This window comes from Opisthocomus hoazin, chromosome 8, assembly GCF_030867145.1.
Source record: "Opisthocomus hoazin isolate bOpiHoa1 chromosome 8, bOpiHoa1.hap1, whole genome shotgun sequence".
Lineage (NCBI taxonomy): Eukaryota > Metazoa > Chordata > Aves > Opisthocomiformes > Opisthocomidae > Opisthocomus > Opisthocomus hoazin.
Window position 1 is genome coordinate 38,902,554 of NC_134421.1, and position 26,379 is coordinate 38,928,932.

The following is a 26,379-nucleotide window of genomic DNA, read 5'->3' on the forward strand; positions in this document are numbered from 1 at the left end:
AAAAGGCACCAGAAGAAGAAAGGATAATGTACTGTCTACCAAATATAGTTCTAGTTGCAGTTGACCTGGTTGCTCAGAGAAAGGGGGTCTGGGCACTAAGGGGAAACACTCCCTGCCGAGCTGCAGGGTGCTTCATAGGCATTGAAATGACTGCAGGAGCTTGTGGAATGGTCCCACAAACTAACAGAGAAATGACAGATTTATTTAGCAGTTTTTTTGGCCTTTCTTTGAATGTAAGACAAATTACTCTGGCTGCAGAGTATCTGTGGCAGAGACATGTCTCACAGAATGCTAATGCCAGCTACAGCCAGGCATGGGTGTCATGTATACCCCTAGGTTGTTCTGTCTTTTGCCCACTGTTTCCAACATTTTAATCAAGAATTTAGATCTGTTCTTTGCCTGAAAAATGAGAAAATATACTCTCTTTTTTAAACTCATGCACAACCTCAAGTAATCCTAGCAAATGCAAAGTTTTCTTTAGAAACAGTGAAAAAAATACAGCCATGTTGAAGATAAGATAGAAAGGGCTCTGCAATCCCAGTGTTCCAATGTGTCTCTCTTCAGTCTGAAGATTGGGCATAGACATTTTCTTTGCTGAGAGAAGTCTTTCCTGGTGAAAATTAAGTAGTGCTTCCTAGTTAGGGATAGACAGAAAGAACTGGCAGTGTCAAGAAACCCCATGCCCACATGGCTGACTCCTCCTCTGCACACCAAATTGCCTACATGCATGTGGACAGCCTGTATACCTTACTCTGCTTGGAATCTTGGGGGCATCGGGGGCTGGGGCAGGGGCACTGCTGAGCACCATCGGTCCTGACAACTCCATCCCTCCGTGCACTGAGGAAAGACCCACTCAAATACCCTGATGCAGCTACAGAGAGAATTGTGCCATGCTGCTTAGGCTCGATGGGTATCAGACATAGACATCGATATCTGTGGCATTTGGAAAGTAAACGATCTCTAATCTTGATTATTATTTTTTTAATCGGGTTCAAAAAATGTATCAGAAGTAATTTTCACAGCTGTTGCTGATTTGTTAGTACAGCTGTCCCCAAATCTCCCTGCTGTTTGTTTTATGGTTTACAATCTTATTTTCATTTGTTCAAAGAAATGTTTTTCTCTCCCCTGTCGTTACATGAGACATCCACATGAACAACAGCGCAATGAGGAAACTGTCTACACCAACAGCCCTGTCAAGTGTGCAAAGCAAACAGGCAAAAACGGAGCAGGACCGCCTTCCCCAGCACCTCCTACAGCTCTGCCCCTCTCACCCTAGCAATGGCACAGAACAGTTTGGTGCCAAACCGCAGCTGAGAACAGCTTTAATTTATTAATGACACCTATTCTGTATAGTATGCCTTAGAGGGAGAGCCTATTTCCCTTATTAGACAAGCTGATGAAGAGTATGGGCAGCTTTCAGACTCAAAGCCCCTTAAACCAACCTAAGCCCAAAAGTTTGTTCATTTTTTCAACTAGCTGGTGGGTTTTAAGGAAGATAGGACCTCTGTCTCTGAACCTTGCACCTCTTAATCTTTGGACTGTACTACTTTCGGCATCGTATGGCATGATGGGCCTTACCATCAGTTGCATTTTCATGAGAATGCAGAACCTAGGAAGACAAGGCTTATTTTTGTTAAACTATTTGAATGTCTACTGGGAGTAGGATTGGTCTGGGGGGGGGGGGGGGGGACCATGAAATGGCACGGCACAGCCAGTGCTGGCAGCAAGCAGGCAAAGCCCTGCTCGCCGCAGAGCAGGGCTGGGTTCCCACAGGTTGTCACCCAGCCTCAACTAAAGCAGTCTGAAGTGCTCCACGGGAAACTCCAAGAATTAAAAATTACATCCTCTCACTTGCCTTCCTGTCTTCGCAGTCAGGCCAATCTGAGGGCTTTAATCACAAAGCCTTCGCAGGAAGGAGGGCTGGAGGGTTGTTTGGTCTTTTTAATTATGGTCATTATGTAATTGGATAAAAGGTTATAAAATCTACAGTGTTCTAGGCACAGGTAATGAAACACTTCTCCACAGGTCTATATTGCTGTTAAATGAATAACATTTGTCATTCAACATATACCTCCACAACTGCAATTATGGTAAATATTTCAACTGGGAAACTAAGGCACAGGTCAACCAGCCTATCTGAAAGCACACTCTTCCAACCACGTCTTGCCGTGCACACCTCACTGCAGCTGCAGTCTGTAGGCACAGGGAGAAGAGCAGTGGGGAAGCCCTTAGTTATTTCTCCCAGACACTATTTTCTAGGCTTATTACTGTTGTGCTACTGCAAGTTTAATGCACACACATCGTTCAAAAATCAAGACTGTCAAGTGAAAGCATGGTCAAGCCTGGGTGAAGCATTCTGTGGATATGCATTTTGTAACAGTACTAAGCTCAGAGAGCAAATAGCTCTGGTAACCGAGATGTTTGCCCTCAGTGTGCTCCAATAAACTGATTTACCTTTCTTCCTTTTTTTTCCCCTTTTTTTCAAAAAGAGCTGACGCAAGTTTGTCAAAGGGAGTTGCTGGGGTGCAGCAGCTGTTGATTGGTTCATCTGATACACTCCCATTTGTCTTTAAATCACTGTCCAACTGCTCTGGGTTGCATATGAGCAAACTTTTCATCACAGGTGCAATTCCTAAAAGATACAACCTGCTTAGCAAGGGAGCAAGAAAAACTGCCTGAGCCAGAGGTAAACCTAAAACTTTTTTTCTTCGCAGTGTTTGATCAATGTATTTTAGACACCGGCCACATCTTTAAAAACTGAGAATTAGTGAATTAATTAAACTGTAAATATAAGTGCAATGTGAAGGATGGGCTTCTTGAGATTTACTGACATGGTAATTTATGTTGGCAAGTATCTTTAATTTATTCTTCAGAAATTAAATTTAGTCCTTTTTTTTGTACATCAAATCAAAACTTAAGTAACCGGAGAAACAGCAAAAGGTGTTTAAAATTGACCAGGCAATTAAGAAATGAATGCTTGCTTTCTTTTGCAGCCCTTGGCGAACTTCTGAGAAATTTTTTCTAGGCTCTAGATTTACTTGCCTAACATTCTGTAAATAAATGAATTTGTGCAAGCAGGCTTTGCATTTTAACTGTTTATTTCACAGTGACAACATTTCTTTTATTTTGAAATAGCTGCACAGCCAATAATATTATTAACTCACTGTCATGAAGATGAAGGATCTGGAAAAGCCTGCAAAATCAGATACCATGACCGAACTTACAAATCTTGGTACTACAAAATCCATAAATGTTAGTCATATCAGAGACCTGGAATTATTTGTCTGAGGATTGTCCATTCTCTTAATGTCTGAATTGCAGACTAGACAGAAATCAATAACGTTGTGAAACTGCCCAAAAGATGCCCAAAATTTCATGATTTTCTAAGTCTTTTCTGAAAACCGTTATTTAATAAATGATGCAGAATGGTACCCTATATTTGAAGAGAAAAATAGTTTTATAGGGATAAATAACTTCCCTCTAATAATAGATTAATCTCTTTTGTAACCAATATTTCCATTTTAATGCCATACTTTAAGAAAAATCTTTTCTGTTCAGCCAAACGCCACAGGAGACAGCAAAACCATCGCTGTATTGAAGCCAAGTTTAAGGAACAATGTAGAGCTAAGAGATTTTTCTTGCATGTAACTTACAGGGAAAATGTACTAATTTTAACTAAAGGGAAGGAAATAGAAGTGAGCAGCTTTTTGGTTACTTCCAAACTTGCAAAATTCCTCTGTAGGAAAAGGAAGCTGGGCAGGTCATGATGAATTTGGATGTTAAGTTCGGATGAACTTTGGTGCTTCTCCTGAAATATTATGTGCTCAGCTTCTGGCAGGGCCCAGGCCTGCCCGACCTTGGTGGCTGTGCCCTGTCACGCCATTGCTGGCCCGGTGCCTGGCCATCACCCAAGAGCAGAGGTCCAGCCAGCACGAACCCCTGCAAGGGTGCATCCAAGCACTCGACTACCAACCCTGGCAGTGGGCTTGGGCATGGTACAGTGTGCAGATGTAGCCAGCATTTTACTTTAAACACAGCCAGCTAGTGCATGCCCCTTTTTGTAAATAATATCTCACGGGTTGAGCAGCAACCCCAGAGGCACAAGGCTACCGCATTTCCATCTCAGGTGAAACAATGGCAGCTCTGCCCCCTCCACATTAGTCATGGGCAGCACACACTACCGGTACCTCAATATCTTCCCAAAGCCTTCAGTGCCTGCAGCATTAGGAACCTGAAGAAATGGATTTCCACCAACTAAGGACCAGCTCTGCCAATTTCTGCTGAAGTTCAAAGGCACCATTGGTTGTAATTAGAGTTACTAGTGATTGTAGGACTCAAATCTAATACTGAGCCTGTTTCATGGGTCTCTTGCTGCACACTTTATGCCATTGGCTTTCAAGTCATGGTTTACAGATCCCTTGAGCTCTACCAACCGCTTCCTAAAAAGTTACAACTGCAAGAAAGCAGGTTCTCAAAAGATTTAATTTTACCACCTTGAGGCTTTGCACCTTCAACGGAACACATTTAGGAATTCACAGATTCATAAATAAAAAGAAATAAAATAAAGTCACTGCTTTACGCAGTAATTCCACAGCCTCTTGAGATGACACCCATAAATCAGATTACTTGTGTAAATGTCTAACAGGACAACGTCCAAATGATTCTTAGCTGTAATACGTATTTCCAGATGATTTTTCCTCCCCTTTCCCAAGTTGTGCTTGCTGTGCTGCACAGATTTTCCTCTTCAGTCTAATCTCTTTGTAACTTAACTCCTCGCAAACTTTTTGCTAACTTTTCCTCTGATTCCCAGCTCTTTGAAGGTCTGTATTTTCTAGACTGGCAGCTCTGGAAAAGATGTTTCTCTGACAAGTGTTAGGCAATGTGCACAGGAGAGATTTTACCCATTACCAGAGCAGGGCTAAGTGCAGTCAGATTTGTCTGCCTGAGTTACACCATAGATTAAAAATCAGGAATTAGAAGGACTCTGTTCCTCAGACAGGGCAGCATCTGCATTTGAAGATGATTCTGTGAATGAAAACACAGTTGGGAGGGCTCTGTTGGGGGCGGGGGGGATGTTATTTTTTTGTCTCCCGGAGTTATTCATATCCTGAGCGGGCAGAAACCCCTGGCTGCTGGAATGCGAGCACAGGTGGCTCTGTCCCAATGCCTGAGTCACTCGTCCCCTCACTCACAATCCTCGTGCAGCAGCTGAAAGGAGTAAACACAGCCACTCTCTCTGGTAGGATATCTCCTAATGCACAGTGATATTGCTTTTCCTTTTCTGTTGTCTGGTCTGGGTGAGTGTTTTTAGTAAGAAGCAAGGAAGCTGACTTTAATTTCTGGCCTGGGGTCAGTTTTAGCCTCCAGGATTGGTATTTAAAGTTTGCATTTACATTTTAAGTACATGCACTCTAACATTTTGCCACTACAAATGCATTTGTAGATGTTCTGAAGAGCAGCGTGTGATCAGTAGCAGAGGATAGTGAAGGTCTGGTCATCGAGGGAGGACCTATACATTCATAAATGAAAAACCAGGAAAAAGGCTGTTAAATAGTTGCAGGATTCGTGTTACAAAAGGCCAGAAGTAGAAATTATTTGTTGCAGTGTCTTCTGATATTGTTGTCATGCAGTGCTGGACTGCACTTAGCATGTGACATTTATGAAATATATAATGGATCCAGCTAGTGTGCTTGATTTCGAGGTAGCTGGTAAAGTGCTGGGAGTCTGCAATTCTGGCCCCAGTTGTGCCAGCAATGTGCTATCTGGTCTGTGCTCGCTCCCTTCACCGGTGTGCCCCTTTGTCTCCTCAGCTGTGAAATGCAAATGTAGAATTTATCAAGGACTATCTCCAAGAAGGGAAAAGTATTGAAAAACTGCAGCTTCTCTTGCATGATGTTTTCCTCTTGAATCTGGGAATGAGCAAATGAGTGTAAATGTGTATCTGCAGATGAGACTGCAACATAAAGCTGCGGAAATCCCAGAGTTGAAGTCCTCTTTGTGACTTTGGTCTGTACAGTTTCCTTTGGTCCATACAGAAATAGAGAGTTGAGCATTTATTCATAAAATTTTGAAAAGGTAAGAATTTTTCTAACAAGGATAAACATAGTCTTATGCCCATGTAATAATCCAGTGTGAGACAAATCTAGCCATGGGACAAGTAAGAATTCAACACAGATATACTGAAAATCAAAAACTGCTCTATCAGAATTGCACCTCGTAATTATCAAAAGAAGTGGTCGTACATAGATGCTCACCTCTGTCAGATCCCAGTGAAAGGGACAAATCATCAAAATATTTAAATCTGTGACAGCATTAATCTTACAACAAATGATTCAAAACACTGAGCATTTCCCTTAAGAATATGTATGTTTTGAAGCAGTGGTAGGAAAACCCTGATATACTCCATATCTGACAGCAAGCACTTCTGCATCACCGTCCCCTGGAAATTCAAAAGCAGTAGTTCAATAAATTATTTTCTGCTGGCTTTGTCATTTTGCCGGATGCCAGACATCCACTGTGCATCCGTTGGCCCCGGCATTCTTTACAATTTGAAGGGAGACAGAAGGGCCAAGTGCTGGCATATAAAGGGACATTATGCTTGCCCACAATTTTCCCAGTCTGCAACGGTTTCCCCTCTTAATGCTATTACAAAGAACAAACACAAACCCAATGATTCACGCTGGTTTATGTAATTTGAGGAAAACTCTAATGAGTTCTGTTGTGTTTTGTTTGCAGAACAGAGTGTTCCAGCAGTCCCCGCATGGTAGAGAGGACCCGCAAGCAGACGGCGCGGTGCTGTTTACCCTGAAGGAGCGAGCGTGTGTGCTGCAAAGCGCTGACCACTCTAATGGATCGCATGGAGCTGCAAAAAGTCAACATTGAGCTTGATGATCAGAGCAACAGTGGGGAAAGCCTCGAAGACAACTACACGGAGCTGGTTGATTCAGAAAAGGCTGCAATTCGGAGGTAAGCATGTAAAAGGCTGTTCCAGTAAGGCTAGAAAGAAGTAATCATAGAATCATAGAATCACAGAAGGCTTTTGGTTGGAAGGGACCTTTAGATGTCATCTAGCCCAACCCCCCTGCAGTGAGCAGGGACATCTTCAACTAGATCTAAGAACAAGCTTCACTGATGACATCTGGGACTTAAAATATTTCTTCAGCGATACACTGAAATTAGTGTGATTGTTCAGCTAGCACTTCCCCACCACTCCAACCCTCCCTGCTCTGCACCGCAGAGGGTGACATGCCCAGCACAGCCAGGGCAACCCCAGTCTCCCTTGCCAGCCACAACCTGGAGTGACCTCCGCAGGCTCCCAGCCCCAAGCACCCGCTTGGTAATTTCCAGCTGCTCCAGTCAGATAGAACAGGTGTAAATTAATAGGCACCCAGGGCAGTGCAACCTGAGCAGGCTCCCTCTGCGCGTCAGCCCTGCGGGAGAGGAGGAGCACTTCCCAGGGCAGGTTATGGAGGGCAGCAGCTCAGCACTCCTGCGGGGACAGCCCACTCTCGGGCATCTCCATCAGGACCCACCATAGCGCCAGCACCTTGGTGGCCTGGGAAAGGCATCTCAATACCATCCTCCAGCTCTCAGCTTGCTGAACCCCCCAGCATATATCTTCAACCGGGCAGTTGCAAGGCACTTTGTTCCTCAGATGTGAAGTACGTGCTCAGCTCCAGCACATTGCTGGCAGTAAGGAATTGTTACTTTCCAACATCTGAAATCAGATATAATTTGAAGATTACTGGCTTTTAAACTAAATTCCAAGGCAAAGCAAAGATTTATTCAACATGCCATTAGACATGAGGATCTTACAGGAGAAAAGAGGGGGTTTTTTCTGAAGGACTTTTAAATATTCATTGCAATGTCAAAGGAAAGTTTCTACTAACAACAAAAGGCACTGCTTGAACATAATGTGTGTCATACGCATTATCTAATAGTTTTTTATTTTTCTTTGTGTTCAGTCCATTTGCTAGTGATGATGCAGAAAGTCAGAAGTTCCTTACAAATGGATATCTGGGTAAAAAGAAATTGGAAGAATATAGTGAAGAATATGTAAGTTTTATTCATTTTTAAGGGTAATTACAAAGTAAATCTCATTGACCTGAATCTTTTTCCAAAAGTTTCAGTAAACAAGATTACTCTGGAGTTTGATCAGCATAATCTTGGCTTTGGAAGAATAAACACATTTTCTTACAGTTAGTGCAGCAAACCCTTTCTATTGTCTTGCAAGTAAAGCTGGGTCTTTCCCTCACAAGCAATCAGAGAAATTCCTCAGGTCATGCTTGGACTTCAGTAACACCCATGTCATCTCACCCGAGACGTTCAGCCAGGGTGGGTCTGCACCCATTTTTCTGACAGGAGATTTGCTTCAGGGGAACTTTGTTGCTCCGATACCAAGGTAGAGCTGAGCTTGGTCTTAGTCCACGCGTGCTTGTGTTGTTTGTTTCCAGTATCAGTGTAAATGAATCTACATACAGCCGCATTGCTTTAAAGAAGGGTCATTCATGTCTGGCTTTACAATGCTGCACTTACATGCTTGGCATGCCTCCAGCTCTTGAGACAACTGCATGTGCAAATGGAAGCACACCACTGGTTCCTGGGGTGTGCATGTGGGTACCTCTCCGCTCAGGATCTAATTTTATTCAAAGTTTTTGTGAATTTGGTGCAAAGAAAGGCATTATTTTATTAGTCAAGTTACTTGTGTTATTGGGATTGATCAAATAAAAACAAAAAATATAATCTTTTATTGCAAGCTAAAATTTAAAGCCATATTCCCCCCCCTTTCTTTTCTACTTGGTGGCAGATGTGACTCCCTCACACACCATCCGCCCCTCTTAGTTTTTTGTCCTCTTCCACTCCCCTGCCTCCAGCCCGAGCTGCACAGCGCTTCCTTCTTTACTCCCCCAGACACACTTTCAGTCTCTCAAAGAAAGAAGCACATGTTACTTGGAGAAAAATTCAATAATCTGTTGGATTAATTTTAAAAAATCTTCTGAATTTTTTAAATCAATAATTGGGAGATCTGTTAGATGACAGCATGTATTCCTGTAGAGGCTGACCAACACAGGCGGTGGTGGCTATGTCACCTGGGTTGTGATGTAGCCCTCTTCCCTGCTGAGACAAGGGGAGAGCGGGAAGAGGCAAACACCTACCAGCACAGCTGACTTTGGGGGTAAGAGAGACTCCACAGGCAAGCACCTGTGGGCTCAGGAACCTTGACAAGGCTTCACCTCTAAGGATTAAAGGAGCAATACACAGAAAACCAGCAATGAGGATAATTAGTCTCTTTTGCTCAGTAAAATGCAAATGAATTGCCATTTTCTGTTCTTGCTCCCAACAGCACCGGGGCAGAGTTTCCTTCGGAATGTCCTCATTCAACCTCAGCAATGCCATTATGGGCAGTGGCATCTTAGGACTCTCCTATGCCATGGCCAACACAGGAATTATCCTTTTTGTGTAAGTACTTGGGAAGAAAAGCAAATAGAATATAAGCAGTGTGCTGGAGCTAAAGATCTGGGGGTTAGAGAGGTACGTTAAGCTTGTCTTGTTAGCTGAAAAGTTATGTAAGATCATCTGTAACAAAAAACATTTTAGCTGCATCGCAAGGAACCATCCACTGCTGACAATTTGTTTTGTTTTGTTTTAGCCCTGTTTTGTACCAAGAACACAACGGTGAATTGATACTGTGCAGTCAAAAAACAGAGGGGAAGAACAGTATACTAGTCCTAAAATAACAACAGCGATCTTAGTGGTTCAGTACGGGAATTCAACAAGGGAAATAAATCACCCGTAAAGTATATATTCACGTCATCCCAACTATCTAATCACTATGTAGAAATGGAAGAATATTTGATACAAGTCTGAAATAGCAGCATGTTTTGAATGCAAACGCATTCACAGATTTATTCAATGTGGTTCCCTGCAGTCTATTTGTTCTCAATGTGCACAGACGACAGCAATGGTATGTAGCTGACATGCAGTATCTATAGAAAATCAGTTGTGATAGACAGTAACAGATAGCCATGTGAAGATTTTTAATCTGTGGCTAACCTTGTAAAATGAGAGAGACTGAACAAAAAAAGTTGATTTTCTTTCTTTAATAACTGGTTTTAATTTTAACTGAAGCCTTAATTTTAATCCCCCATGAAGCTTGAATAAAGGAAGACAGTGCAGTATGACAATAGGCCATTGTTCTACATTACTGAAATCTAACAAGCCTTTAAATCAGGTTGCATGGCTATCTTTATAGGGCTTCTTTCTTCTGGAGATTGTGTAACTACAACAGCAACAGCATTTGAAATGCTATGTGCAGCTTCCAGTTGCTAAGAAACACTTCCTGTTTTGCCAGTAGAATTTTTAACTGAAAATTAATTGTAGATGCAAATGCTGTCCTGGATAAGTACTTCCCAGCACCTGTGCTCAAACGGTTTAGATATAGTATTTGCAGATACAAAAATGGAAACCAGTTCTAAAATTGACTGCATTAGAGCCTGAAAAATGCAGGATTTTTTTTTCTCCATGTTTCTCTGAGCACATGTGCTAACTAGTATGGCCATAAATGATCACTGGAAATAAAACTGTGATTCCTCAAGCCTCACAAGGGGAAAAAAACACATTACCTTTGTAATATCTTTATTTTCAAGGCTCTGTTCATTCACACAGGTGGCTAAAAAAAACCTGATATGAGCCTAATAACATTAGCTTTGTTGGCAGTGCTAATGTAAGGAATAATGCTAAAGCAATCCTATGGAGCCTTAAACAGGAAAAACAAAGGACGTCTCCACCCTGCAGATCATTTTCTTTTCTGTCCTACTTCCATACTTTCTGCATGAGAACATTCTCCCTTCTGGTAGAGGAAGGAGTTTTATTTAAAAGTAGAAAATGTGTGGGGATATTTTTACTGCCGTGGCATGCATCTACTGGCCAAAGGTTCCCCTGTTTTCACAGATCGTGATGTTAGCATTAGCAGGACACAAAAATCCCATCTCCTAAATAGAAACTGCTGGAGATTAATTCTAATTTAGATGATGGTAGTAGCATTGTCTAAATTTTTGTAATTTACTGTTCTCATGTTGCCCAAGTGCTCTTGTGCTGGAAGATGTTCTACAGAGTGACAGCAGAAGGAGGGCTCCTAAAACTCAGAAGCTCTCCAGAAGTTCCCATTACATCCTGCTCTCCATGCGGGAGGTTTGCAATGGCACTAAGCACACCCTAGAGCATCTCTTCTGCTGCCTGGCATGATCTAGCAAGTGCAACCAGGATGGATTTAGTTTACCACACCTTATGTGTCACAGCACAGAGATCATGTCTCTGCATAGCAGCTACATGGGTGGCCCTGACCAAGAGGGATGCCATCTTGGCACTATGACCTCAGACATGATCGCCTCTTATCATATCGCGTGAACTCACAGCATAAGAGATGACCCCGCTCACATGAAGTCTGTAGCGCTGTCTGTCTCTCTTGGAGAAAGAAACTTCAAAGAAAATTTTGATGGTCTGGTGGCCATCACCTGGCCCCAGGGCCTATGTCTCCTCTTAGACTGTAACTCATATACAAACTCAGCTGTCAGTGTCTCCCGTATCTATACCAAACAGCGTGTTCAGTGAAGTCAAAATTGCATGCACAACCTTCTGTTCAGCCTTGGAGTAAGGCACATTGGTATTTCCTAGCTCTGTCATGTTATCGTTGTGTCCCCTGCTGCACCAACACTTGTACAGGCTGATGACAAAACATTATGGTAATAAGATATGCTGCCCACAGCATATGATAGCCTGAAAATGTCTTACAAAGCTACATTTTTTACCAACAGCTTGCAAGAGGTAGATGATAGCTGAAATTACATAGGATGTAAATGTTATGTGGAAGGAACATGGCAGTAATCAGAATTAGTGAATTCAGACACCTTCAAGCAGACTAGGCTAGAAGACTATGCTGCAAGGGCTCCAAGAGCAGATTTTCCAGTGTCTTGCTTGCTTGTTTAGTATTATGGAAGATTTCTCACGTACATGGCAAAGTGGGCATCTCAAACTAAACTCCACAACTTCACAATGACATGGCAGAAGTCAAAAGTAGTGACTAGCCAGGAGCTGGCAGTGCAGTTGTCACAATCATAGTTTGGGTTGTTTTTTTTTTTATAGCTCTTAAATAAGGAGAGAGATTAAAATGAGAGGTCAGTGAGCAGGTAAGCAACCAAACACCTGACTCTTGCACCTTTAGTAGGTTCTTGTTAAGATGTAAGATTCTGTCCTTGTGGAATAACATAAATTGGCACCTACCTGGTCTTAAACAAGATTTAGGGGCTTCTGGAGTGTGTAAGGTGCAACTGTACTTACAAGTAAGCTACAGTCAACACTTCTCTCTGCATTTGGCACCAGGAGTCCAAAACACAACTTTGCTTAGTATTATTTATGTGTTGAACTTCATGAGAACAAGCAAGCGTACATTCAAATGAAGTGAGTGTCTCTGATGTCCCAGTGGGATTCTGATTTCTGCTTTGCCTTGCAGAGTTCTGCTGCTCAGCGTAGCAATACTGTCACTTTACTCGGTCCACCTCTTACTGAAGATATCAAAAGAAGGAGGTAGGAGGATCAGGCTGTGACTGACTGAGTCCTTACTGCATGCATGTATTTTACCTTGGAATGCAATTCATCACGTGTGTCCAATGCAGTGGCCCATGTTTCTTTTTTGCTTTGTTTTTTTTCAGGATCACTGATATATGAAAAACTGGGAGAAAAGGCATTTGGCTGGCCTGGGAAGTGTGGTGTTTTCATTTCAGTTACAATGCAGAACATTGGAGGTAAGGGGCAAAAGATTTTAGAAAAACATGTTCTAAATTCCAATGCTTTTCTACAGAACATAAGTGCTTTCTCTCCTCTGTGAGGCTAAATGGCATCAGAGGTGAGCCAGGTACAATATACATTGTATTAAGGAAGGACAGGAGGAATTAATCTTGCTTCATTTCAGCTATCTGATATTTCCGTGTCTGGTGAAAGGTAGTTAGTTGCCTGAGGCCTCCCCATGACCAGTGAAGAGCCTTCAGTGATGGCTAAAATGGCTTGTCTGATTGTCCTCAATGAGTTGTCCATATCTCTTCACTGAGTACAGCTCAGACTAGGCAAGACCTGCTTCGACTTAGAAAAGATGAATTCTACCTAATAGGAACAGCACATAGTTCTGACTTCTCCATGAAAGAAAGGCTTTTCAGTAGTTCATTTTCCAGCTGAATTCTCTCCTTCAAATGACAGCTGAGTTGTGATCTCTCTAAGATGTTGAGTGTTTAAGAGTGATCATTGAAAGTATTCACCCACAAAGATACACCCTGTGAAATATCTATCAAGTAACTTCCATCCTCTCAGAAAATGAGACCATTTACTTACTGATGTAAGTAGCGGGAGTAGGACTGTGCCTTCGTGCAACAAAGCTTATTTCCCTTTTCTACCCTGGGAGAAGCCTTTCAGGAGGCTGGAGAACACCATATCTGAAAGCTCAGGGGAGTTTGTAATTTTTTCCAGATTTCTTAAGGAAAGGTAGTTGAAATATAAATTAAATACCTCATTAGTTAACTCAATATATGTAGATTTTTTATGGCCTCTCTCTTGGAATTTGGTGTGTTTTGCAAATCTCTGTCGACCTCTTTGCTACCCAGATGGAGGTAGTTCATATATCCTTACTGCAAGAGACTTTTTGATTTTGTTCATAAAAATCCTATTCCATGGTGTTCCCTTTCTTCCTGAAGCCTGGTTATCAAAAGTGATTGAATTCAGGAAGGAAGTATGCTTCCCTGTTAGAGAGGTATAGCTGTTCCTCTAGTCAGTGGTTTTCAATCTCTTGTCTAGATTGATCCATAGATCTCCAGAGACCTCTCTGTGGCCAGTTTGAAATAGCTGAAAAAAGCATGTCTTCTGGCAGCACATTTAAATAAGATGTGTAGAAGTCCACCCTTCCATCAGCAATCATGACAACTAGTTGGGATTTTTTTTACACATGGAGTGGACTATTAGAAGAAAGAAACCAAAAATAGAAGGGATAAGGTAGATTAAGAGATTTAGAGGCAGTAACAACTAAGGTTATTACACCATGTGTAGTTATTACACACTGTTATTTGAACAAAGCACATTCCTCTATTTCAGTCAAAAATGGTTTATCAAAACAACATGTTTTTCATGTAACATTAATGTTTTTTAAAACAAATTATTTTTCTTGGAACTACAGTTTTCTCTGAAGGTCTGTGTTTCTTTTTTTCAGCAATGTCAAGCTACCTCTTTATTATTAAATATGAACTTCCTGAAGTGATCAGAGCATTTATGAAGCTTGAGGAGAGTTCTGGGTAGGTACCTTTGCTCAGCCTGAACCTCAGATGGAAATTTTTCACTTTGCTATTGACGATAATTATTGTTATTTTTCACTCCTCCTCTTTAGAGAATGGTACCTAAATGGGAACTACCTCGTCATACTTGTAACAGTTGGGATTATTCTTCCTCTCTCCCTTCTAAAGAGTTTAGGTAAGCTTAATGCCCCACTTAACCTCATTTCTTCTTTCTATTATGACTATGAATTTATATGTAGCTGAACTGTATTTTTTTTCTTGCTTCACAGGTTATCTTGGTTATACGAGTGGTTTTTCGCTGACTTGTATGGTTTTCTTTGTCAGTGTGGTAGGTGACTGTTTGGTTCTTGTCTCTAAGCAAATATAGAGTCTGTAAACTGTGTAGCACTGTTATATTTCTTACCATGACAATTAAATGTGGATGTTAGAATAGCACCTGCAAGTGAATCAAATCAACAAGCCTCATGCTGAACACAGGCAGAATAAAAATGATCAGCCTAAAAAACTATGCTTAAGAATAAAAAAATAAAGTAGGACAACAGCAGAGGCTGAGTAACAACAAATACTTACAGAAGAAGCAGAAGTGATAGCACTTGTTTTCTTGCTTCCACTCTTTCCCCTCTCTTGTCTGTGTCCTTGTTTATATTTCCGTTGGCATATCATGAGTGTATGTGTAATCTCCTATGGTGGTACCCTGCTGATGACATTGTCTACTCTTTTGTAGGTAATATTCAAGAAATCTCAGATATCCTGTCCTCTCCCCATCATGGACCACGGGGTTGAAAATTGGACCGCCACCAACACCACCGTACCAATGCACTTGGTCATGTTACCAAATGAGTCTCTCGCTTCAGGCGTGAATTTCATGATGGACAACACAGCTGGGCACTTGCCAGGCCTTGAGGAGCCAAAAGATACCTCCCCAAAAAGTGGTGTAGAATATGAAGCACACAGCGACAGTAGTGACCTGTGTCAGCCAAAATACTTTGTGTTCAACTCCCGGGTAAGGAAGATTCTGTAGAATCTGTCTTTAGCCATTCGTACCACAGCTAAACTGCTGTCTGCCAAGAGTCAGAGGTAAAGCAGTGACCATTCATACTAATGGGAGCTTTATTTTACAGACTGCCTATGCAATACCCATCCTGGCATTTGCATTCGTATGCCACCCTGAGGTGCTACCAATATACAGTGAACTGAAAGAGTAAGGTTCTTAAATTTTGTCCCATACTTCCAGTTAACCATTGCTAGAGATCAGTTTCTACATGTTCTGCCTTGATTACCAGTCTGTAGACACCCACTCGCTAATAATTTATTGATTTCCATAGTAATCAGATATTGACTTTGCTTTGACCTAATAGTCAGATGCTTGTGACAAAGAACCACTGTTCAGATAGCCGCATTGATCAACATTTACTTAGGAAAAGAGGAATACGGACAGTCCTTTGAATGATGTGAAACTCGGTTGCACTGAAACAGACAATTCTTGTTTCTAAAAATATCTTAATGAGTTCTGTGTCTGGGTCAGCTGCTGTTTACTCTTAATTTTTCTTGGGATGCCACTGGTTTGGGTGTCTTACATAGGCTCTTAACCCAGCCTATGTTGCTTATCAAATATCATAAATCAAATATACTTGCTTAAATCAACACAGAGATGACAATTGGGGAGGGCTAAGAAAACACATTTGTTCAACAGCAAGAACGACATTACAGGAGGTTGTGCTGCAAAACACTCAGAGGCCAAGACCCATTCCCTCCTATTTCAGCACGTTTAACCTCAGAAGAAATAAAAAATCTCAGATGACTTATGAACCTGCTTCCAGGTCCTATATGTTGAAGATTTTCTTACACCAAATATTTAACCAAAGGATTTCTAAAGAAAAGATTTGACCTGCAGGATGTTCTTGAACCTGCAGAACGTCCCCATGTAGTTACAGGGGTATGTTCATATAGAGCTGAATGAAAGCTTTTTTTTATTGTATTACAAGCCCTGTAATTTTAGCCACTCCATTTTCTATTTAAAACTCCCCATTTGAGACTGATAGTGTATAAAAAAAGATATACAAAATAATGTGACACATTCATATGTTGTCACTAAGTAAGCAGTAGAAATGGAGTTTTGACACACTGTGCTTCACAAAGCTGCGAAGCTTCAAGTAAAGAGCTCTGTTTAACTAGTACAATTGCTATAAACTTACTAGCCAGTGAGGTGATGTTAGCAGAGCTACGAGTCTTCAGAGTACTTCTTGTACAAATAGAGGCTTTATAAGAATAGCACTGTTACTCTCTTTCTCTCCTACTTCAGTCGTTCCCGAAAGCGAATGCAGAATGTCTCAAATTTCTCCATCACTGGTATGCTTATCATGTATCTTCTGGCTGCCCTCTTTGGATATCTTACCTTCTACGGTAGGTCAAAGCTGTGTTCTCTGCAGAGTTTTCCCTCTCATTTTAAAGCGGGCGAGATGGAGCTATCACGATGAGCCTCAAGTCCTCGTGTGCTTTCCGTGGGCCTCAATCCAGGTGTAAGCAGTATTCAAACATAATACACAGTCTGTAACCTCCTGAATAAGTAGCAGGACTTATCCAGCTGTCAGGCCACAAGTTCCTTACCCGTGACAGACTCAGGGGCACCTGCTGAGGGGGACCAGTTGCGTATCTCTGGGTTTTGTGAACTCAGACAACAAGCTGCTGTGAACTTGTCTCTTGGTGAAGGCTAAAAATACTCTAGTACTCAACAGTTTTACATGACACCATTAAGTGCTACCCACCCTGCCTCTGACACCACTATTTCAGCTTCATCTATGCTGAAAAACAGGTGCAAACCATTCTAATGTAAGAAGAAAATGGATGAGCTAGATTAACCGGTAGGTAAACAGAGTAGCCCCTGTATCAGCGCACCGTTTTATGCAACGCCGCCTCTTTTTACCTCGTTAGTTCCTCCATTACAGCAGAGAAGTGAACAACACAGCACAATCTGTTGTCTATTGCTGGGGCAAGAGGGCTCTAAGAGCTCGCACACCTGGGTGGAGGTCGAGGGATCTGTTCCCAGTTCAGCAAGTTGTTTCCTATTTTGTATCAGAGAAATTATTTTTACCCCAGGTTCCACATCCACTTAGTGACTTTGAGCAAGTCATATGAGGTACTGGAGTACAAAGCATCACCTCAGAGCTGTATTACCCTCATCGTCTCTGACTGATGGATTTGTACTGGTCATGACGGGAAAATTCCTCTTTCATGCCTAGCCCATAGCATGTATCTGGTGACAGCAGCTGGGCCAGAGCTAATCTTATCTGGCTGTAGTATAAGGATCACTTTGAATGTGCAGATATTGCTGAAGTGATTTTACTCGTGTTTCCTTTTCACAGGAGAAGTTGAAGATGAGCTACTTCATACGTACACCAAAGTGTACACCTTCGACACCCTCTTGCTGTCAGTTCGCCTGGCAGTGCTGGTGGCTGTAACCCTGACCGTGCCCATCGTCCTTTTCCCTGTAAGTAACACAGCTGCTGAGGCTGAAATCAGGGCTAGCCCGTATAAGCTGACTGTATGTACCCAGCTTTAACACTGAAAAAAAGTGAGCCTGTTTTTTTAGTTGGAGGGGGGGTGTCTGTTTTCTCATATGTAGTTTGAATAGAGCAAGGACCTGAGGTAGTTAGGGCTTCAGTCTTTGAAAGACTGAAATAAATTAGTCTTTATAAATAAATCAGAAATAAATCAGGGACAACTGCCCTGGCTCCCTCTAGCTCTCTCTGTGCTATATTTATCAGAGCAGCAGCGTTCAGTACCCAAGACTTGGGGACGTACTGAAACCACTGATGAGATTTCCTAATACAGCCATAGGCACCTCCTGCAGCATCCGAACTCACAACCGACAGGTGCAGCTCAGGCCACGCGCTGCGCAGGACTGCCAGACCTGGCTGCCAAGGTAGTGGGGCAGGGGCCCTCTGCACATCTTATGTGCTTGCGTCCATGGACAGGGGAGGAAGCTAAGCACCAGAAAACAGAGGCAGTCAAGACTCAGCCACGTAGTCAGATGTCTGAGCAAAGTTTGGAGCTTCTAGGTGCTGTTCACTGGGAAAAACTCATATCCACAGTAGCAGGGACAGAAAGACCCAGCTAAACAGACCACTGTGCAGAGGGACTGACCGTCCTCGGGGACCAAATCCCAGCTTGAAGAGCAGACCTCCAGGCTCCTGGATATACAGGACTGTCCCTCGTGTCTTCCCTGAGCTACAGTGCAGCTGGGGACAAAATAGCTGATCCTGGTCAGTGAGTTTTGGGAGGTTGTTGTGCTATTTGTATGGCAAGTACAAGCCCAGCATCATGCTGCCGGCAGGCTCCCGGCAATCTGCGTCACTCCATAGTGTTCATGTCTGATGAGAGCAGATACCCAGGAGTCCAGTTGCTCCATTGTCCTGGATGCAAACATCAGCTCTGCGTAGGTACGTTTCCAGGCTTGTTGACAAATACCTAAGAGCAGTGATCATCATTCAAGGTTGTCAACAAAGCAAAAAAAAAAGATATTTCTAGTATAAAGCACCCGGAGTGATCAGTCTATCTAGCTTACAGAGCACTCTGGCGCTCTGCCTTCAAATTCATGCTGAAACCACTGACTAAATGCTCAAATTAGTCTTAACTAAACTGATCACTCTGCATGGGAAAACAAGCTAAGGGCATTGCAAAAGCCTCTGTCAGATGTAGCATTTTGCATTTTTAGCTTTCTGTATAATCATTTTTATATCTGAATAACGTGCAAAGGCTTAGCAGTCACACACCACAGCACTAATTGCTCTGTTAAAAGAAGCCAGCATATCAAACAATTTTATACGGCCTATCATGACAGCCAGCTCCGCAGATCTAATTGCTCCACATAAGCAGTACAGTTGTATCAATTACTTTTTTTATGAACTACCACATTTGCATTTTCTTATAGTAGTCAATTTATTCTTTTAAAAAAAAAAGAAATCATCACATTGCTAAAAAGTCAAATTAAATATAGATCTGTGTGCCATTAGTGACTATAAAACTTCAGTCTGATAACTTCATTTTAAGGACAATGCCACAGTAAGAATAATGCACAAGCAATAATTGAACAGGAATGCAGGCAGCAGTTCTTTGGTGGAATAAAGCTGTTTTACACCAGCTCAGGGACTGGACAAAATTTTTGCAGTCTGTCTCCTTCTTCCTAACATTGGCTCACATCAACTGGAAAAACATAAAATGCAAAATTCACGCTGTGTTTTCAAATGACAGGCTCCAAATCTGACAGCGCTCCATACACTTATTAAATAGCCAAACTTATCCAGAAACAGTATTCTGTTATTTAAAAAACCAAACAGAGGTGGGTTTTGAGCTTTTTTCTGTGTAAAAACATTCTTGTTCAACATCTACATTTCAAATCTTCTAAGTTAATTGCAGTACTTCAGAGTAACACTATCTCCTGCCACCAAAGGGATTTGCTGTTGACCTTTTTCCTACTTACCATCTTTGCTGATGAAAAAGCAAAAACCTCTCTCTGCACTGTGTGAGAAAGTCAGCGGAGCAAAGAGTATGCTCGGCAATAGCTTTTAGGATTATAATTTCCAAGTGGCATTGAAAAATATGCTTTTATTTTGAGAGGTATATATGTATATATTTAATGAAAGCAAAACAACAGCTTGCTCTTTCTCTCACAAAAGTAAATGACAGAACTCCTGTGGGATTTTCAGAGGGATCAGGTTCAGAATACAGCAACTCATATTTCACCCATGCATTTTTTGCCTGCTGATTAGTATTTGTAGTGAGGGTTTCTTGGGGGTGGGGGAGGTGGGGGGTGTTGCTGATATTAACATCTTTCAGTCATGCAGATTTCATGTCCCGGATTTTACACTCTATTTACCTGACTTTCTTCTACACTGCAAATATGTGAGTTTCTGCATTAAACTGTGAACCCAGTTCTCAAAAACTTACATCAGAGTGAGATTACATTAAGGGAATCAAAGGCCAAAAACACATTTCTTCAGTCAGAATTTCTCACAGCAAAAGCAACTAGCATGGAGCATTTAATAAAGTGAAAAGCAAAGATAAATTAGTTGCTGGTTTACTTCCCTGCCGGTTTTTGTCTTACAGATCCGTTCATCTCTCAGTGCATTGCTGTTTCCCAAAAGGCCATTCAGCTGGATAAGACATTTCCTGATTGCAGCAGTAATTCTTGCTTTTAATAACCTGCTTGTAATTTTTGTCCCGACTATTAAAGACATCTTCGGATTTATTGGTAGGTTTCATAAATACTTTCTGTTTACTCTGCTAATCCTTTCCACAACACATTTACATTCATGGACTGAATGAGAGTCTCCATTTGGGTCTTACAGTGAATATAAGCACAGACTAAAGGTAAAAGGCAAATAAAAATTCCCAAACAGCTGACAGACAAAGTTAAACACTGCCCACCCAAATTTGATGCTACCTTGTGTGAGGCACAAGGAATCCAATAATCCTGCTGCAACAACTGGTAAGGAATTCCCGTTTTGACAAACAGCATTTAGTGCTTGTGGGGGAGAGGGAAATCACCTTTGGTTTTCAAGCATCTATAGCCTGGGAAAAGTGTATTCGCTTCCAAACTGTGATGTTAGAAAAAGGAGAAAAGCAAACACATTCCTTTCGACATTCACAGTTCTCTCCCTACCTCTTTCATTCGGTCCATTTTGGCCTATGACCAAAGAGGTCCCTGAAAAGCCTCCATGCTCTGAGCTGCTTGAGGACTCAGGGACACAGGTGCCCTTGAGAAAGACACCTCCATGGGGTTTCTGCCCTTTCTAATTTCATACTCCATACAAGCAGTTGGTTTGCTCCTCCCTGGTTTTTACGCCTAGGCCACCACACTGGGTTCTGCCGAGAGGAGAGGAACAGGCATTTCCAGGGCACAGCTCATCTACCCTGTTTTCAGCACCTGCTTTCCAGGGTTGTCATACCCTGGGAGTGCCTGTTTGTCCCTGCTCGACCAGCTCACGTGCGGACATCTGTATCACAGGCAGCCACACAGGTTTGAACAGATCCTCTTGGTAATGAGCATCTCCTTGGGCCCTGAGCACTCAAATAAGTTTTTGGACATAGAATCATGGAATCATTAAGGCCGGAAAGGACCTCTAATATCATCAAGTCCAACCATCAACCAAACACCACCATGCCTGATAAACCATTTCCTGAAGTGCCATAGCTACACATTTTTTGAACACCTCCAGGGATGGTGACTCGACCACTTCCCTGGGCAGCCTGTTCCAATGTCTGAACACTCTTTCAGTAAAGAAATTTTTCCTAATATCCAATCTAAACCTCCCCTGATGCATCTTGAGGCCATTTTATCTACAGCTCTGCATGGCTGCTGTCTGCAGAGAGAGGCCTTTCTGCAGCTGGCCTTGGAAGAGGAGCTGCCTCCCACACGCTCTCTTTTGCAGGTGCACCACATTTGCTTATGTGTCAGCCGGCATGGCACTCACCTCTTCTTTCTCCGCCAGGTGCCTCTTCTGCTACGATGCTCATTTTCATCCTCCCTGCTGCCTTCTACCTGCGGCTCGTTGAGAAGGAGCCCCTGAGGTCTCCCCAGAAGATCGGGGTAAGGGAGCTGGCAGCAATTAGAAAAGGAAGGATGGGAGGGTGTGTGCTTCCCGCTGGTCACAAACACTCAGCACTTTGACTTGAAACACCTGGCAGTTGATCACAAACGGGAGTGTCTCACTCAAAATACAGGTCGCACAGTGTGATTCACCTTAGCGTGGAGAGCCAGGCTTCACAAACCAAAGCCTTTAGTGTCCTACTGCTACTGATACACAACAGTAAGTGTCCAGGTTAAAGTGTGTCTTAAATCATTAGAAAAAGGCATTTATTTAATCCAGTCTAAGCTCTAGTCAACACTGGCACTCGTATAAACAACACTTAGACAGTGTATAAGGAGCTGCTGGTTCATGCTAGAAGGCCAGCTGTGGATTAACAGGAAAATCTGAGGTCAAGGTTAAGAAGTAAGTTGTACTGCAGAGATAATTACTTAACAGTGAGTTCCCCACAGAGCTAGATACTTATACCTACAGAAGTCACATATGATGATGGTGTATCATTTATACACAGCATGCGTTTATACGTTGTGCTGGACTGCCGCTGCAGTATCTTTCATCCTGAACATCAATAGCTGTCTGCACATTTAACAATATCACCAAGGAGATGTCCTTCGAAAGTTTAATCAGAAAAGTTATTGATGAAATATATATGTAGGCATATAATGTAAACAGAAGTACAAATATACTTCCATATACCTGTTCACAAAAAATATGGAAGTTCAACAGATACATACTGCACATGGAAAAGGGAAGGTTTGTTATCTTAAAATTATTTCTGAGGATGACTTTTGGAGCTGTTATTATAGAAAGACTGTGAATATTTGTTGATGTCTCTTTGTTCATTCTTCATGTCACTGTGTGTTAGGCACACCTAGAATTTCACACCCTGCACTGAGATCACATACAATATTCATCTTTGTGTTGCAAGACAGAACATTGCTGAGTGTGGACAGATTATTATAAACTAAAGCCCTGCTGAAGCAAAGGGGGAATGCAAGCATGTGAATCACTTGAATATATATAGAAATGCCTTCAGAGAAGAGAGATGGGCTTACCTGTTTGTCTAATAAGGATGAAAAGGACTAACTCGGAAGCTGTTCTTGATATCAGAGACAACTATCATTCATTGAAAATTAGTGAGTCTTTAAAGAAAAAAACTGTTCCTGTGTTGTCTTGTGTGTTATTAGTAACAAAGTGAGGGGTTTTTTTCAGATTTAGTCTTGTAAAGCCTGGTTCTCTTGGACTGAAATTCATACAAGACTAACTTTGATTCACATAGCCCTGTATGAAATTACTTGGGCTTTAGTCACAGAGAATGACCCAAACTCAGGCCCTAGGTGTTACATACATGCAGTTCCAGTGGGGCAGTCTGTGAACTACAGTCTGCTCAGCCACCTGCTTTATTAATAAAACTTCATTTTCCAATTGCAGGCTCTAATTTTTCTCATACTTGGCATAATCTTCATGTTTGTGAGTATGACTCTTATTGTAATGGACTGGATTTACAATCCCCCAAGTTCCAGACATCACTAACCTGTGGAGACTACCAAATGCTTTTTATACTACAAATATTTGTATTGTATACTCTGAAGGACACCTAAACGGGACTGTTATTCTTAGCTAGTAACTGCAATATTTTGAAGACAGTTTCTGGTAAGGTGACTAGAACCCAATGGAGTCTAAGTCATCCTTTTCACTAAGGATCGTTGTTTATGCGTTAGGAACCTGAGCTTAGCACTTCGGGCCAGGTGAAATGAAATGTGTGGTGCAGATGCTTTCTATTTTCAAAAACAAAATAACTGTGTACATAGTCCTCAGAAATAGCTTGGTGTCACCCTTTTCAACCTCTCCCGTCACACTAATAACCACAGTTCCTAGAGCCCTGGAAAGGTAACGGCCAGAAAACCAGCTAGTGCCTTGTTTTCTGTCTGAAGCTCATGGGAGCAGCTGTCCAGCTCCAAGAGAAAGGGTACGGTTTCTGTAGGGGATCTGAAAGGCGACTGCTCCCCACCAATATGTCTATCAGAAAGGTGACGGCTTTGACAAGCCAGTGGACAAAGCTGAGCATCAGATCTGTTGCCCAAATTCGTTGCCCTTGGCAGATGAAGGCTGTCATACAGAATAAAGCTCTCTGGCCCAGACTCTGTGCTGGGGTATGTGCTTGAGGAGCAGTTGAGCATTCGCGTTTTATTGTTAAATATGCCTGTGCTGGAAATGTGAGGCATTTCTACTGTGGGTTTTTTTGATTTTCCTTTCTTTTTTAATTCTTGTGTGAGCTTGCATCACTGAACAAGTTGTATCCTCCTTAGAAACTTGTCTTCCATTCTCACGGGAATTTAAGGAGACCACAAGGTGTGGCAAAGCACCTGCTCCAGTGTTGTTCAGTACTTGTATATTTGATAAATGTTCAGTGCAGGAAACTGTAATTTGCTATATATATAAAAATGTATGTACATATGTCCATAATTTTTTGTTTCCCTCTAGTTATAAAGATGTTACCCTGTGGTAAATCATTTCTGAATTTTTTTTTTTTGTGTCACTGTTTTCATAGCCACACACTTTATATGGTTTTGAAGAAAACATATTGGATTGGTGGGTTTGTAAAAGATACGTTTTTATTCAGCAGTGTTTGAAATATACCTGTAGCAAGCCCTAACTTTTACCTGTGTAACAGATGTTTACTACTTATGTTACAATAAATTGCAAGATGTTTTCCTATTGAGAATTTTTAATATGTGCCTCAAAGTTATGTATTAGCATTGTACACTGCAAATTAGGGTAACTTGCTTGGTTGCTGTACCTTAGCTTGTCTATGCATATGCTAGCATTCAACAGCATGCATAATTAAGGTATGCAAAGGAAAAGACGTTACTGAAAATCTCAAGTGTACCGTGCTATGCAGCTGTGCAAGACAGAAAAAAACAGTTTAAGCTCCACATTATATGGATGCTTAATTAAGACCTAGTACCCCCCAGACTGTGATTTTGGTTGTGTTGTGGAGTACCCACTACATATGCTTTCTGTATACAGCAGGGAAAAATAGTGAGAGAAGTCAGGTTAACTCCACAGCAGAGGGAATGAGTGGGAAGGTGCGACGGTTCGTTTTAGCACGCTTACGCAAATCCAGGCTCGTGTAACTGGAGTTCTCATTTTTCAACTTAGAAATCTGTTGAGTACATACCTGTGAACTCAGAAAGCCATAAAGCACACGAAAGTTGTCTCTGCTTATTCCCCACCTTCACACAAAACTCTGTGTGTGTGAATGTATAAATACGTGTATACTTACAGGTTAACTGGAAAAGCAGATCGGATATATATTCCATGCCAACTGCTGTCTTTCTGAGGAGTATTTTATGCTCTTTTGAGTACTGTATCCTTAGTATACTGGGGCACACTTCCCTGTGAATTCTAAGTCTGGTTTTGCATTTTTTAAAGAAAAAGGTGCCAATAATATTTTCCTGTATTTTAAGCAGTCTAATACAAATAATGTTTCATTATTTCTGAAAAGACCTTTAACATGGACTAGAGTTAATAGTAACACACCCACACACCTCTCTTCTCGTTACCATTGCTGAGATTTACATGCATGGAAGAAGTGAACTGTAACTGCATCTTTGCTTCAGAGCAAAAGCACATATAGCGACTGCAGCTGCACATAGAGACTTAAGAATTCATGTAGCCCACCTAAAATATAGATGGCCTGGAGAAAAGTAACAGAAAAAGCTGTGGAACAATGGCAGAACTCAGTCCCTTTTCATGGCACAAAGCTGTTGGTGTCCAAAGTAGAGGTAGAGAGTCTGTAAAATGTCAGTTTTTCAAGTTAAAGTACGTTGGTCACAGCGTTATGCAGCTGCTGGGCACACCGGGAGTAAGGGTATTATTGCACACTAACTTATTAGCACTGCTGGGAATGGTGGATGTTGGAGTTTCTTGTTTGTTTTGTAATGTTGACAATAGGCCTTGTGAGGACTTTTATTACAAAACCATCCATGGATGTACAATAAATGATTTTTTCAAAGGCTGTAGATATTTTTTCTTCTGTTTTAAGTAGCAGGAGAAGGATCTTTTTTTTTTTAATCAAGAACAGTCAAACTGGTAATCTTAACACGAGCATCACTAAAAGTCTATTCCATTTTAAGAGCCAAATTTGTGTATCCATGTATCTGCAGACGAGCAAGATGACACCCTCTTCATATAATAACCCTTTTGCATACCCTGTTTTGTGTCTATTCATGGAGCTGTGTAGACATCACCGGGTAGAGGACGGCTGGCTTTAAAAGTGGGGTTGTCTGTGAGATGCTGAATGCCTCGTTCTTTGGAGCGTGGGATTAGCCAGGATACACAGCACAGCAGCTAAGTATAGTCACTGTTAGGAGCACACACCAGATGGTACTGCTCTGTACAAATACTTCCTATCATTGCAGCTGTAGGTTCTCCTGCTGTTACATATTTGTCTGGTGTAT

At 41.8% G+C, this 26,379-nt stretch overlaps 1 protein-coding gene across 1 annotated transcript; it reads left to right on the forward strand.

Annotated features, from left to right (window-relative positions):
• The first annotated feature begins 2,604 nt into the window (after positions 1-2,604).
• Positions 2,605-25,941, forward strand: SLC38A4 (solute carrier family 38 member 4). The gene is made up of 16 exons (XM_009943404.2): positions 2,605-2,686; positions 6,736-6,966; positions 7,965-8,055; positions 9,344-9,459; positions 12,509-12,582; positions 12,708-12,800; positions 14,249-14,330; positions 14,423-14,505; positions 14,600-14,658; positions 15,055-15,333; positions 15,452-15,531; positions 16,633-16,733; positions 17,693-17,817; positions 20,436-20,580; positions 21,821-21,918; positions 23,348-25,941. The coding sequence occupies exons 2-16, from the start codon at positions 6,848-6,850 to the stop codon at positions 23,447-23,449; spliced, it is 1,647 nt and encodes a 548-aa protein (XP_009941706.1). The 5' UTR covers positions 2,605-2,686; positions 6,736-6,847; the 3' UTR covers positions 23,450-25,941.
• The last annotated feature ends 438 nt before the right edge of the window (positions 25,942-26,379 follow it).